Source organism: Gymnodraco acuticeps, unplaced genomic scaffold, assembly GCF_902827175.1.
Source record: "Gymnodraco acuticeps unplaced genomic scaffold, fGymAcu1.1, whole genome shotgun sequence".
NCBI classification, from domain to species: domain Eukaryota; kingdom Metazoa; phylum Chordata; class Actinopteri; order Perciformes; family Bathydraconidae; genus Gymnodraco; species Gymnodraco acuticeps.
Window position 1 is genome coordinate 673,720 of NW_022992206.1, and position 15,339 is coordinate 689,058.

At 42.6% G+C, this 15,339-nt stretch overlaps 1 protein-coding gene across 1 annotated transcript in view; it reads left to right on the top strand.

Moving 5' to 3' along the window:
- The first annotated feature begins 286 nt into the window (after window positions 1-286).
- The window catches only part of LOC117539549 (polyhomeotic-like protein 2), a 32,737-nt gene continuing 17,684 nt past the window's right edge, over window positions 287-15,339 (top strand). Inside the window, 8 exon segments of the mRNA XM_034205752.1 lie at window positions 287-513; window positions 3,348-3,669; window positions 5,289-5,450; window positions 5,799-5,876; window positions 9,103-9,264; window positions 10,259-10,393; window positions 10,991-11,086; window positions 11,088-11,274. Coding sequence (XP_034061643.1) covers window positions 470-513; window positions 3,348-3,669; window positions 5,289-5,450; window positions 5,799-5,876; window positions 9,103-9,264; window positions 10,259-10,393; window positions 10,991-11,086; window positions 11,088-11,274 — 1,186 coding nt within the window. The 5' untranslated portion in view covers window positions 287-469.

The following is a 15,339-nucleotide window of genomic DNA, read 5'->3' on the forward strand; positions in this document are numbered from 1 at the left end:
TTTCTATGAAGTGCCTCATTATCTGGGATTTTACTTAAAAAAATAAAAACACATTTAGATGGTGTTTACATTTTACCTTATGTTGTAGGGTCCAAGCATCCTTAAAAAAAAATCAGTATTCAGGCAGAGGGGGAGGGGAAAGACTGAGTAAATCATTACCATCATCTTCATTAGAGAGGATCCTGCCGTCCAATCAGCACGCTGCTTTGGACGGGGATTCCATAAGCACCCCGTTGGCTGTCGCTAGGATACCACATAATCAGGAGGCAGGCCGCGGCCTGGTTGGTGGAGTGGGGTGTTGAAGCTGGGACGACGAGCTCGCTGTGCGTTGGGGGTAGAAGACGAGAGGTGCTGGGGTTCGGATCCGACACACTCGCACACGCTCATTCAGTCCGTCAGCCAGCCAGACACTCAGTCAGGCAGACAAAGAGGAGCAGCATCCGGCAGGAGGACAGCACGCTCCCGGGGGATGGGGCATCATACCCCTGCATCGCGTCGGGGGGGCCGGAGGAGGTAGGAGCACCAGGGTTAGGGGGCTTTGTCTCAGCAGCAGAGCACCCCTCCACAAACACATGCAAGCATACATTTATCTCCTGGCTATTAAAGCATCAATAGATTTTTGCAGTTTTCTAGCGATGTTTTTTTAATGTGGGTCATCAGCGTTTTCCTATATGCGTACTGAGGGAGGAACACTGATGGATGCACTTCCTCTAAGCGCTGTAGAGACAGCCAGTCTGTCTGACAGTCTCATAACAGCTCTCATCTTCCTGCAGGCGATGCAAAACCTCTAGACACAAATCTGACTGTCAGTTGTTGCGGTCTTGTGAAGCCACTATGAGTAGATCAATATGCTTTTTGTAAGGAGTGCAAATGTGTTGTTATGGTGCTGACTGAGCGACTGTTTCAAATGTATAACGGGCTACTTTGATGGGCTCACACACACACACATCGTTGGGTACCAGGTTTTTCCAGGTCAAAGCTTGATTAAAGTCGTAGATGTGGAAGTGGGGTTAAGGTTTGGAGTGGGGGTGGTGTTGTTTTCTCCATTGCACCCCTTCACTGATGGATGGGTGACTCCTCTCAGAAAGACAGGCAGTGAAGGCATCATTACCAGAGGGGATTCCCTCCCCTCTCCACACACATGAAGAGGCAATGGGAAGCAGACAGTGGGATGTAGGCTAATGACGGCATACAGGCAGGCTTTGGCAGTGCTTTGTTTACAACCAGAAAGCAGGACTAGATGTCAGTTATATTCAGTTATATGGACAAGACTTTTTCAAATTCACTGCAGACACTGCAGAATGCAAAATTGTAATTTTTTTATTGTTTTTTTATATCAAAATTAAATGTCTGTTAATTGGGTCTTCATTTGAGTTTTTTTTCAGTTTTTTATTTAAATCGTCCTCATTTCATTTGAATGACCCTGACAATTATTTCTTAGAGAAGGGTGTTGACAAGATGTTTTCTGTTGAACATGAAAAAAGATCTACTAATTTCCTAATTGCCTATTCATGATCATCTCAAGTTTTCATTAATAGAACATACAATTCTTTCAACTCCTGCCTTTTTCTCATTCAGTGACGAGGGCTTTCAAATTAAATTTAAAGCATATGTTTTTGTAAGATTGCAGTTTGTTTCCAAGTCTGCTTTGTTGCATAAGTGGGGCTAAAGAGCTCTGTTGTGGCCCCTAATCCGTTCAAAGGAATAATGAGGAGGAGGAGGAAATAGCTTAAGAATTGCAGCATGGCGGCAGCATAGCTCCTTATTTAATTACTTCCATCAAACTCTCGTTTCCACTCCAACCCATTTCAAATCCTCAACCTGCTCCCTCAACCTTCACCCCTCACTCTCGTTCCCTTCCTGCCTCCCCCTATATCTTAATGCTCACACCTCTAACCCCAAGGCTAGAAATTCCACCCTCCCTATTTGCCCTCTCTTTTCAGCTCTGTTACATCAGCTGTCATGCTGTTTGAATCCCCCTCCACATACACACTCACTCATTAATCCCACATCATCCTCTCTAGTACACCACTACCATCTCAAGTCTGCCTGTTTCCATTGGAGCTCCGCTTCCTCAAAGACTTCTGGACTTTCTTTATATTCTTAAAATGTCATCTTTGCCTCCACTAAGGAATGAGCCTGTCTCTCCTCCCATCCTCTTCCAAACTCATCACCTTTCAAGCTGGAGCCTTCTCCGTCTTCTCTGTCTGGGGAGCTCTGAAGCGTTTCCTCTTGTGCTAATGGATAGCTGTGCACCAGGGGACCAACCTTAAGAAGGCTTTTATGGACAGGTCCTTAATCATGTGTTCTGTTCTCCTCCACGCTCATGAGAAGAAATGGAAGTCTTAGACAGTGTATGTCAGTATGGTTTGACATATGTCTTTTGTATTGGCAATTTTCTGATCAAGGCCAATACTTTTTTTCGTATGTATCATGGTTAGGAGTGTTTCGGTTGGAGTGTGTGCGAGGGAGTTTGAGTCATTATAACCGCCTCTGCTGCCTTCTAATTAACTTGCACCGAATGCGTCTTTTCATCTTGTATATGTGAAACTCTCAAACATACGGAGACCGCTAATGTAAGCCAGCCACTCTGCCTTTCATGCTTAATTCACTGGAAATCATTAGCTTCCCAGATTGCATTTTTGTGTGTTTCTCTAGCCAGCTTTGTTGTGTCATGCATGCCTCTCTTTTTGTTGTTTTTGGAGAATGAATCCATACACTGTGTGTAGAGTTTAAAAACTGAGCTTCTTCCAGTAGTCAAGGGACGATACTGGAATGTATTCGTAGAGGCTCCTTTAAATGTAATACTAACTCCAGTAACGCATTTGTGCATGAAAATAAACAGACTTCAAAAGAATCATTTATTTCCCAGCTGGCTCTCATCCTGCTGCACATTTGTACAATGCAGAACATTGCTGTTGTATGTACTGCTCTAAGTCCAGCTGCAGTCGATGGCAAATCAGTATATGGAAATAGAATTGTGGATTATCAAGTATATTAGACTTCAGGGCTTGTGAACTCCTATCATTTGGTTTCATTGAAGCTGCAACGATAAATTAAATGGTTAATAAGCTGATCATGTTGAGCTGTGACAAACGGCATTCTTTTATTTTTGTTATATATTTTATGGACAAGAAATTGAATCCATCAATTGGGAAAATAGCTTGCAGATCAACTGATAATAAAACTTGCTCTTAGTTGCAGCCCTGAAATAGGGCTCACACTCACTTTTTACTCCCCTTATGACTGATGACTTTTTATTGAAGAAAGACATTCTGTTTTCTTGAACTTAGTTACAAAGAAAGTGTTGCATGTTCTCATGTGCTCTGCCTTTCCCCTGTCCCCAGGCACAGGAGAGCCATTCAGAAGAGTCGGGGGTCAAAGGTGAGAAGAGCAGAGGGCACCATGGAGAGTGAGCCGGGGGCCCCTGCCCCCACGGCCAACAGCACCGGGACCGCCACCACCGCCACCGCCACCGCCACCTCCTCCAGCACCACAGCTGCCAGCAGCAGTAGTACCTCTAACACTACTGCTACTACTTCTACCACTCCCCCCAGCAGTAGTAGTAGTAACACAAACAGTAGTGCCAGCAGTAGTACTGCAGCCGGGAGGCAGGCGGTGCCTCAGATATCTGTTTACAGTGGGATACCCGACCGGCAAACAGTGCAGGTGAGTTCCTTAGTGTTGAGATGAAATTGTTGACGGCTTGATATTCAGTCAGGATTCTGTATGAAGGGCTGACAAAGTGAACATGTCCATCCCAGTTTCTTAAAGTCCAAAGTTAAAATGTTTTCAATCTTATATGAGAATAAACAGAAAAGCAGAACATGTCCTTGTTTTTTATGCAAAGGAAACTGCATTTTCTGCCATCTTCTCATGAAACATCACATGAAACATTAATGGATCATCAAAATAGTTGCTCACTAGGTTAATGTCAATCACCAGGTCTGTTCCGCGGCTAATCCTTGCAGCTTATATTGTGTGTGACATCTGCATACACATAAAGAGGTGATCATACTTTCCTTTGCATTACTGCCCTCTGTTGGTGTATATTACACCACATACATGTCAACACATCATTTTCTAATCAGAATGAAATAAGAGGCATTTGTCATCCTAATCAAGGAAACTGAAATGACGGCCATCTCACAGAACTCTTCAGGTTAAAGGAATTCTTTATGTGCTTTGTGCTCTTGAACCTTTGACCCCGGGATAATCCTCTACACAGGCTTACCCTCTCCCTGAATAAGGTCCACCCAAGCTTTTAGTGCTGATGCTCTGACAGTTAGGTTTTTGTTATATTCAGTGGGCCTTTACTTGTACTCAGACCGGTGACAATCAAATGGCAAACGGCATTCTCTGAGCGGAAAGGGGCTGCTGCTCCTTTAAAGCAAATGAGTGTTGTCTCGTATCTCTGCTACCAATTTCACCCCCATTTCAAGATGTGTGTGTCCGGATGCTTCTTTGACACTATGGACCTCAAGTCAACATCCTCTTTGGTTACTTGGCAACAAGGAAGAGGGTACTTTCAGAGGTGAAGGGCAAAGAGTTCTTCTCAATGGATGGAGGTTTAACTGTTCTAATCGGGTCAAGGCGTAGATGAGACTTTTCTTGAAGACAATTATTGGGTGACACACTCTATGACCTAAAACTGAAACAAAAATTCCTCAGAACACAATTAGAGTTGAAGTTTTTTTTTTCTAACATGTTTTCAAGGTTAGGATTTAGCTTGAACTAAAATATCCTCCTTGCAAATTATGTGATTTCCCACATAATCTGCCATTGATTGCTTTGGGTATAAAACAATATTTTTTGAGGTTGCATTTATAATAAATATTTAATGGCTTTGAGAGCATATATGTTTTTGGTTTAGGTTTAAAAGTGATTGACTTTCACTTTTAACAAGCTGTTTAAACCGTGTATATAAGCACATTGATTTGGAAAGACGAGTTAATAAACTCAACCAATTATTTGACTACCATTTTCTACAATAATATTTAATATATCCTAACTTTATTTCAACATTACTGAACTAACCATACCTGATTCAAGATATTAGATTGTCATACGTACAGTATAACAGGCAATTGCACTGTTCAGTGAAATTCTTACGCTTAGCTCTCCACACCTAAATATTAAGAAACTACATACCACCAAACGTACAAGATAAAAACTAGCATTGAAAATGATAAGCTGACATACATTTAATAATTCCTCTCTCAGAATAAAAGTGTGTGATGTGCTGCATGATAAAACAACAAATCTATCTGTCTATCTTTTATATGCAGGTGTTCCAGCAGGCGCTACACAGACAGCCTAACACAGCAGCACAGTACCTGCAGCAGATGTACGCGGCTCAGCAGCAGCATCTGATGTTACAGACTGCTGCCCTCCAGCAGCAGCACAACCTCAGCACCGCTCAGCTGCAGAGCCTGGCTGCTGTCCAGCAGGTCAGCCAGCGCTCATCACATGAAAGAATCAATGTCACAGTGTAAAGCTGATGCTGTTATTGTTGCCCTCCCTCAAGACATGTTTCAGGAAATGAGAAAGAGTGAGAGAGAGAGAGAGAGAGAGAGAGAGAGCGAGAGAGAGAGAGAGAGAGAGAGGAGAGAGAGAGAGAGAGAGAGAGTAGAGAGAGAGAGAGAGAGCTCTCTCTCTCTCTCTCTCTCTATCTCTCTCGCTCTCTCTCTCTCTCTCTCTCTCTCTCTCTCTCTCTCTCTCTCTCTCTCTCTCTCTCTCTCTCTCTCTCTCTCTCTCTCTCTCTCTCTCTCTCTCTCTCTCTCTCTCTCTCTGTATAGGCCAGTATCGCTGCTGGCCGGCAAAGCTCTTCACAGAACGGCACTTCATCCCAGCAAACAGGAACAACTCAAGCTACGGTAAGAGTTCAGAGTTGGACCTGTCTCCTAAGAGCCTCGAGAGTTTAAGTTATCTCTGTCCATTAAATTATCATGGAATAAAATTGATTTTGGCACCAAGAAGCTTTAAGGGAACTTTGCGCCACACCAGCCATGTGAGCTGTGCTTACTTTTCTATTGCATTTATTATTTGGTAGTAAGAATGTTCAGAAACTCAAGATCTTGTATTTTGTATGTCTTGGTCGAATGTAATTGGTGTATTGATTTAGATATCAGTAGAGTAAAGGAAGTGTATAATAGTGTTTACTTTGTTGACTATGATTAATTAAGTTAGTCAACAACCTTTTTCTCCATGACTAGGACGAGGCAGTAGCGACTTTATTAATCACTACCTGTGACTATATTAACATAAATATTGTTGACAAAAAGACTTACCGTGGGGAAAAAAAGTATTTAGTCAGCCACCAATTGTGCAAGTTCTCCCACTTAAAAAGATGAGAGAGGCCTGTAATTTCCATCCTAGGTACACTTCAACTATGAGAGACAGAATGGGGGGAAAGAATCCAGGAAATCACATTGTAGGATTTGTAATGAATTAATTGGTAAATTCCTCTGTAAAATAAGTATTTGGTCACCTACAAACAAACAAGATTTCTGGCTCTCACAGACCTGTAACTTCTTCTTTAAGAGCCTCCTCTGTCCTCCACTTGTTAACTGTATTAATGGCACCTGTTTGAACTCGTTATCAGTATAAAAGACACCTGTCCACAACCTCAAACAGTCACACTCCAAACTCCACTATGGCCAAGACCAAAGAGCTGTCAACATTGTAGACCTGCACCAGGCTGGGAAGACTGAATCTGCAATAGGTAAGCAGCTTGGTGTGAAGAAATCAACTGTGGGAGCAATTATTAGAAAATAGAAGACATACAAGACCACTGATAATCTCCCTCGATCTGGGGCTCCACGCAAGATCTCACCCCGTGGGGTCAAAATGATCACAAGAGCGGTGAGCAAAAATCCCAGAACCACACGGGGGGGACCTAGTCAATGACCTGCAGAGAGCTGGGACCAAAGTAACAAAGGCTACCATCAGTAACACACTACGCCGCCAGGGACTCAAATCATGCAGTGCCAGACGTGTCCCCCTGCTTAAGCCAGTACATGTCCAGGCCCGTCTGAAGTTTGCTATAGAGCATTTAGATGATCCAGAAGAGGATTGGGAGAATGTCATATGGTCAGATGAAACCAAAATAGAACTTTTTGGTAAAAACTCAACTAGACGTGTTTGGAGGAGAAAGAATGCTGAGTTGCATCCAAAGAACACCATACCTACTGTGAAACATGGGGGTGGAAACATCATGCTTTGGGGCTGTTTTTCTGCAAAGGGACCAGGACGACTGATCCGTGTAAAGCAGTGCTTCTCAAAGTGTGGTCCGTGGACCACTGGTGGTCCGTGAGCGCCCCCTAGTGGTCCGTGAGTATATTGGTACAATTTCACATTTGAAATAAATAAATTAATTTAAGTTTTCCGTACTCTCGCGGGAATATCTGCGTAATGGAGCGAGCTTAAGTTTCACTTTTAATTGCATGATCTAGCCCAGATAAACACCTTCATCACACATGTGGCCACTTGTTTGTACCATTTTCAGGCGATTTGTAAAAAACGATGTGTTTTTGGATATTTGTGGAGTTAGGTGGTCCGCGAGTGTTTTTTTTATTGGTTAAGTGGTCCTTGGTGTGAAAAGGTTTGAGAAACACTGGTGTAAAGGAAAGAATGAATGGGGCCATGTATCGTGAGATTTTGAGTGACAACCTCCTTCCATCAGCAAGGGCATTGAAGATGAAACGTGGCTGGGTCTTTTAGCATGACAATGATCCCAAACACACCGCCCGGGCAACAAAGGAGTGGCTTCGTAAGAAGCATTTCAAGGTCCTGGAGTGGCCTAGCCAGTCTCCAGATCTCAACCCCATAGAAAATCTTTGGAGGGAGTTGAAAGTCTGTGTTGCCCAGCGACAGCCCCAAAACATCACTGCTCTAGAGGAGATCTGCATGGAGGAATGGGCCAAAATACCAGCAACAGTGTGTGAAAACCTTGTGAAGACTTACAGAAAACGTTTGACCTCTGTCATTGCCAACAAAGGGTATATAAGAAAGTATTGAGATGAACTTTTGTTATTGACCAAATACTTATTTTCCACCATAATTTGCAAATAAATTCTTTAAAAATCAGACAATGTGATTTTCTGGATTTTTTTTTTTTTCTCATTTTGTCTCTCATAGTTGAGGTATACCTAGGATGAAAATTACAGGCCTCTCATCTTTTTAAGTGGGAGAACTTGCACAATTGGTGGCTGACTAAATACTTTTTTGCCCCACTTTAAATGTGGTTTTTAAAAAAGATAATCATTGACAAAAAAAGGACATCAAATGTTATAAACTGTTTGTTTTTATCAATGCAGCAGTTCCATTTCCTGTGTTGCGTGCCCGATATCAGGACTACACCAGCAGCACACCTTAAGAAAAGAGTAATTAACTTACTTAAGTTTAACTTAACAATGATATCAACAGAGTTCGGAGAAAATAACTGTGTAATTTTGGCTAGACTTGATTGACTGAAATGTTTAAAGGTGGGGTATGCAATTTATTTCAGAAACACTTTTTGTTATATTCCATGGAATGCTCTTAACATCCGATAGCAATGAATATCTTAAGTGCTTTGACAATAAGTCCATAAAAGAATGTCATCTGTGGAAGCCGTAGCGCTGTAAAAAGCACGACCAATCATTTTAGCCGGCCCGGCTAAAGTAACTGGATGGCCTACCTGCCTGTCAGCCTTCCATCTGTGCACAAACTTATCTCGTGCCCTCATTGGTCATGTGTGCGTTCGTGTGTGTTGGAGGAGGGGCTCTGTGAGGAAGTGGCAGATTTTTTTCCGGCTGTGTATTTTCAAATTCTAGCGCACTCGAGCTGGTTTCTCCAAAATTACCTACCCCACCTTTAATATAAAATTAACAACAAAAAAACTTAAACGTTCGCAATTTTGATTGACTGAAACTATATTAACAATTACGGTTTTCTTTTTAATGACTAAGCTAGGAGTGAAATGCCAATACTTTGAATCAACTTAAATAAAATGGCATGAGTTTGACTAAGGACATTTAACACACGACTAAGACTAAGTAACAACTGGTAAAACTGACACTACTGTATGACCTAATTATCCTGTTCATCTTCTCCCTTCAGATCAACCTGACCACCTCCCCGGCAGCAGCGCAGCTCATCAGCAGGGCCCAGAGCATAAGCTCCACCCCCACCAGTATTTCCCAGCAGGCTGTTCTACTGGGCAGCCCATCCAGCCCCACGCTCACAGCCAGCCAGGCACAGATGTACCTGCGTGCACAGATGGTGAGACTGCACACTCGCGAGGCATAGCCACTGGCACAGTCATGAGTGTGCATATATGCATAAACACAACCCCACACACATACTGCTTAAATAAATAAGCACTATCCAGCTTGTGTTTTTCTCCCTTCTGTGTGTTTTAGGATTGGTGTGTGTTGCGCATTTATGCTTACTCTGCAGTAGTTAGTGCTTGATTTACATTATTCCACCAGAGAAGGTTGCAAAGATAATCTATCAGGCCCCAGAGTGCTCATTACAAGCACAGAAGAGACTGTGTGTGCATGTTTAAAAATGTTTTGGATGTCACAGGTGTTCTCTATGCTTTGGCTGCAGGATCACTTGTTTTACATGAAAGTTGCTGAAGCATTATTCAGTCGTTATTGGCCTGTTTAGCAGCTGGTTGTGGGTAACTTGTCGTTTTTAACTTGCTATCAGCTGGCATCTAGCACATACTCTGTTTCTGCTTCCTCATTATGACCAAGTACACAGCATTCTCAGGTGTGTTTGATGCTGCAGGCAGACAGAAAAAACACATTTGTCAGTTTAGATAACCATCGCTTTAATTTCTGGTTGAGTCTTCTGGTGTTAAATTAGTGCATATGATTTAATATCAAGCCCGATTGTATTAATTTCCATTTTCCTTGCTTGTTTTCCCACACATACAAACATTAGAAGTTCAAAACAGTGTTACTACAAAAATCCATCTAACTGAATAAACGTTTTCTTATTTTTGTTAAAAAATACAATTCTGTCAAAGAGATCAAAATCTTGGCACATTCTCTTCTAAGCAGATGAAAAGGGTCCTTTAGCTTAATCATATTTAATTGTGTTCCTGAGGGTCATCATAGTCATCTTTACTCTCTCTTAGTGCCCTTCTAGATTTGTTGAGTTTGTTCTCTGGCTACTTTCAGTACTTTATGAAAGATTAGTGAAGAATCCAATCCCAGAGGCATTTTCTGACTCATGCAGTTCTTCTTCCCTGTGTGTGATGCTTTAGGCCCAGCAGAGTAACCTGGTGCAGGTGGCCCGGAGTCTGGGCCGGGCGGTTCCTCTGTCCCCGCAGCTCATCTTCACTCCAACTGCCACAGTGACGGCTGTCCAGTCAGAGAGCTCCTCGCAGGCCTCCTCGCAGGTACATCCATTAGAAAACACTTTTCACACTAAAAATAAACACTAAATTGCTGGACTTTATCACTTAAAGTTTAAATCGCAGCTCAAATCCTGCACTAAACTATGTGATATGATAATATTTAACAAATATTTGTACTTGCTGTACTTCTCTGTTAGAAGAATAACTTTATTAAAAAAACATATATTTTTTACATTACACACCCATAGTTCATACACATGAACACATGCACAAACAGGACTACATGCAGGATAGGAGGCAGAGCGAAGGGGCTGCCAGTCGTCTGGTGCCCGGAGCAGTTAGGGGTTCAGAGCCTTGCTCAAGGGCACCTCAGCAGTGCTAAGGAAGTTAATTGGCACCTCTCCAGCTACCACTCCACACTCCGTATTTTGGTACGATCGGGACGTGAACCGGCGACCCTTCGGTTACCGAGCAAAATCCCTACAGACTGAGCTACTGCCTCCCCATAGAATGTTTAATCAGACCATTCTTCATTGGTTTGCAAAAGAGTACATGAATAAAAATACTGATAATATCTTGCCTCCAATCCACTCTGTGAATCTGTTTATCAATCATTTCCCATAATGTTGTCTTTCTAAGAATCAGGTCCAGAATCTAGCTATCCGTGGCCAGCAGGGGGCGACCACGTCCTGCTCTCACGCTCAGACCCTGCAGGCTCTCAGTCTGAAGCAGAGCCCCTGTTCCCATCCAGCCGGCCAATCTGAAGAATCCCAGCCAAGTAACGCAGGCCTCCGCAGGAGCAAAGGCCGGCTCCTCTGACAGTTCATCTGAAGCTGGGAAGAAGGGGGACAACTCAGAACCCCGAGCTATCAACATGAGCCGCAACGTCACATCTATCAGCGCTCAGCCACTGATTGCTCCAGGTAAGTGGAGTCTGCAACCCAACTGCCTGCACAGTTCAAATAAGGTTAAAGTCTGACCGGTGCAGGCCTCGTAACAGTAAAACGGATCCAAGCAGGGCTTACACCAAGGCCACATGGAAATAATCATTCTCACAAAGGCGTTAAGGGTTTGGTCTAAGGGTCAATAAAGGAAACTAGCAATTGATGAAAGAGTGCAAACAATGAGTCAGTTAATCAAGTATTACTTTTGATAGCAGAATTAAGGATGGAAAATTCGGGCCGACCACCAACATATCTCAACAACTAATGGATTGATTATCATTACATTTTATAGACATTTTTGGACAACAGACGAAGAATTGTTATGATTGTGACAGTCCCTTTTATTTTCCTTGAAGTGCACTAGCAGGTCAAACTGTCAACGTATCCTGTTCAATATCTCAACATGCAATCAAAGACAATCCAGACTTTCCTTTTCAACCAAATACCTGCAAAATAAACAACATTCCCATCAGCCTCAGCTGCACCTTGTTGCTAATTAGCAAATAAACATTACATGCTACATTTAAACTGAACTTTATACCTGCATAAATCAACATGAAAGGTTTGTAGAAGTGAGTATGTTGCCATAATGATGTTAGCGTTAGTTTCACCTCACAGAGCTGCTAGCATGGCTGCTAACTCTTGGTAACATATTTGATAAATATAGACGGTCTGCTTTTTTTTTTAGAGGCTTTGTGTTATTCCGATTCACTGACACTTGATATTCCATAGGATCTTTTCTCTCTCCTTTATGTTAAACTGGCAAATTGTCAGCTGCTGTGTGCTTCTCTTTTGAAACAGATGTCCATCTCAAACCTTGAAATAGACTTGGGGCTCCGCTTCAGGCAGCTGTCATCTGTACAGCAGAAATGTGTTCCTGTGTTTTATAGCAAGACTAGATGAGAAATGAGTTTTTACACTTTGCCCTGATAATATCTCTGGCTGTGAGTGTGACATGTCAGTGCCTGCATCACAATCCCATTCTCTCACTGACGGGGTGAAACCAGCCGTGGTAAATAAAATGTGTTGGCCTGTGTCTGGAACAGTCGAGCTGCTTTGTGATTTGGAAGCTGTGAAAGGCACAGTGCCACGCAAGAGTCTTTCTAAATCACTTTGAATGTCAGCAGCTGTTTTTTTGTATTTAGTGTGAATGATTGTGAGTATGCCAGCAGCACAAGCTGATTAAAACGAATCTGGACCAGTTTGTTTGCAAGATAAGCAAAGCATTATCACATTTTCAAGAGGCTCCTGATAAGACATCACATTTCACAGAATTTAGGCAAAAAATATATGTAAGTCAATGTACATGCGCTGGGAGTAGTAACTGTGTTCACCCCAAGAAATAATGTTGTGTGTGTGTGTGTGTGTGTGTGTGTGTGTGTGTGTGTGTGTGTGTGTGTGTGTGTGTGTGTGTGTGTGTGTGTGTGTGTGTGTGTGTGTGTGTGTGTGTGTGTGTGTGTGTGTGTGTGTGTGTGTGTGTGTGTGTGTGGTGTGTGTGTGTGTGTGTGTGTGTGTGTGTGTGTGTGTGTGTGTGTGTGTGTGTTTGTGTGTGTGTGTGTGTGTGTGTGTGTGTGTGGTGTGTGTGTGTGTGTGTGTGTGTGTGTGTGTGTGTGTGTGTGTGTGTGTGTGTGTGTGTGTGTGTGTGTGTGTGTGTGTGTGTGTGTGTGTGTGTGTGTGTGTGTGTGTGTGTGTGTGTGTGTGTGTGTGTGTGTGTGTGTGTGTGTGTGTGTGTGTGTGTGTGTGTGTGTGTGTGTGTGTGGTGTGTGTGTGTGTGTGTGTGTGTGTGTGTGTGGTGTGTGTGTGTGTGTGTGTGTGTGGGTGGGGGTGTGGGGTGTGGGGGGGGGAGTTGGGATTATGTGAGCGTGTCAGTGCACAACTGTGTCATGCTTTGTTGCAGTAATGGATTCACATAAAATGAAAGGGAGGATGGAGGCTGCAAATCTGGCTGCATGCTGTCTGGAGAAATGAACATGGGTTGCCATAGCAGCAGGCCATGAGGGACAGGTGTGCACATGAGATGCAAGGAGTTAGTACACTGCGCGTGAGGCTGTGTGTCTGCCTGATCGGAGGATTCAGTATGAAAGCTCGGATTCAACCTGACAGTTTATTTGCAATGTTGTATCAGGGGAAGGCTTTGCTACTGACATGCCACTGTCTCTTGTAAATCCGAAATGTCAACAACTACTTTTATGGTTGATGTTTAGTGTCTTGTTATGGCCAATAGATAGGGATATAAACAATAACTTGCTGCAGGAAACCAGTTCCCTTAAAAGGAGCATAATTGTTACATGTAATACTAGAAAGGCACTCCAAGAGACATTGGCAAAGCCCATGCCCTGTCTTGCAATGTTAATAAAAGTAAAAAATCGATCCACCAGGTAAATGGATCATTTGTGGACCATACTACACCCCTCCACCAAATGTTGTTACAATCAGACCACTGACAAACAAACAAACCAAACTGAAAACATAACCTCCTGGGCACAGTGTATTAATGTGTCAAACATGTATTTATAAACACAATTCATCATTTTTTTCTCTCAACCTAAACTGGTTTTGCTAGGCTCACTTGTATTGGTTTAAATGTTGACCAAGTCTTCATTACCAGCATAAATAGTCTAACAAATGACAAAAACCTCCTCACTGGCTGTTTCATATGAACTTGTTTTGCAAAAGATAGCACTTTAACAAGTTTAACAAATAAAATGGTAAAATAATATCTTAATAATTAGAAGCAATGATATTGTGAAAACTATCATGAATCAAACACATCTTTACTTTATTAGGGTTGAACTTGACTCCGCAGAAATCATTCTGGTCTGATCTGAGAGAACAATAGAAACAGAAGAGGTGTGACTCATTTTGTTTTGCTATTTTTGCTCATCAATGTTTTGGCAGACCATTTTAGAGCATTATCTCTGCTACTGTGAACATTACCATCATTAAGAGTTGGTCCCCTGAATAGGATTTGGACTGGAAACAAATGTTGCATCTGGCTTGTTGCAGTAAGTGTTTGTCATCGCCTCCTCTTGGCACCAAAGATTCAGCACCTTATTATAAAAAAAACACAGCATGAAACCCCCCAAAGCACCATGCTGGCAGATTAAAAGAACAGCACACGAAATCTGACTTGGCATAATTATGTAGCTGCTAGCAACAGAAGGAGTTGCCAGTTTCACTTGAAAAGGATTACCAAGAAATAAGAAGGAAAACCACTTAAAATGTATAACAGCTTCCTTTCTTCTCTCTTATCTTGTCTAATAAAACTGACATCCAATGTTCCCTTTACTGATCTGAAAATATAGCCTCACTGGAGTTTACAACTGCTAAAATACTGAGGTGTCATTTGGTTTTCTCCCTGAGAGCCTGCCAATGTGACATTAACGTGAGACGGCAACAGTTTTTTGTCTGAAACTGTGGAGTGTTGAAACCAAACAGGAACTGGATTCATTTAGGAATTGAGTTCTTTTGATGATGATCTGTATTAGAGTGAGGAAAGATGGTGTAAAGCCTGCTCTGTTGTTTTAGTTCGGAATGTGTTTCATGAGTGAAAGCCAGAGTGGCAGTCGGTGAGAAAGTGGAAACTCTGGGATTTTCCAGGGCCTGGTTCTACAAACCCATCGGGGACGTTAACTGTCCTCCATCGCAGGACATTGTGCAACAACACGCAGATAGAGTAGGAGGTGTATGGGGTGTGGAGCCCACTGCCACATACTGAATTTTGTATGATTGCGTGGGTGGGGGGGGGGGGGGAGGGTAGTTCATTCCAGTCCTTAACTCCAAGACCTTGAGGGGGAAAGGCATCTAAAAGAATTCCCCTGTGTTCCTCTTCTTCCAAGACTTCTCTCTGTTCCTCATTAGGGGCTTGAGAACGTTGTCAGGATACACTGGGAGGGCTGGTGGTTTCCGTTGTGTGATGATTCAGAAATCCCCCGCCTATCATTAACAAATGCTGGAATCTGTTGCTACCATATGATTCTGTGAGATCTTGATCGAAAGTGCTACTATTCAATTCTTAACTGTTCGAGATGCATTTTGAATCAT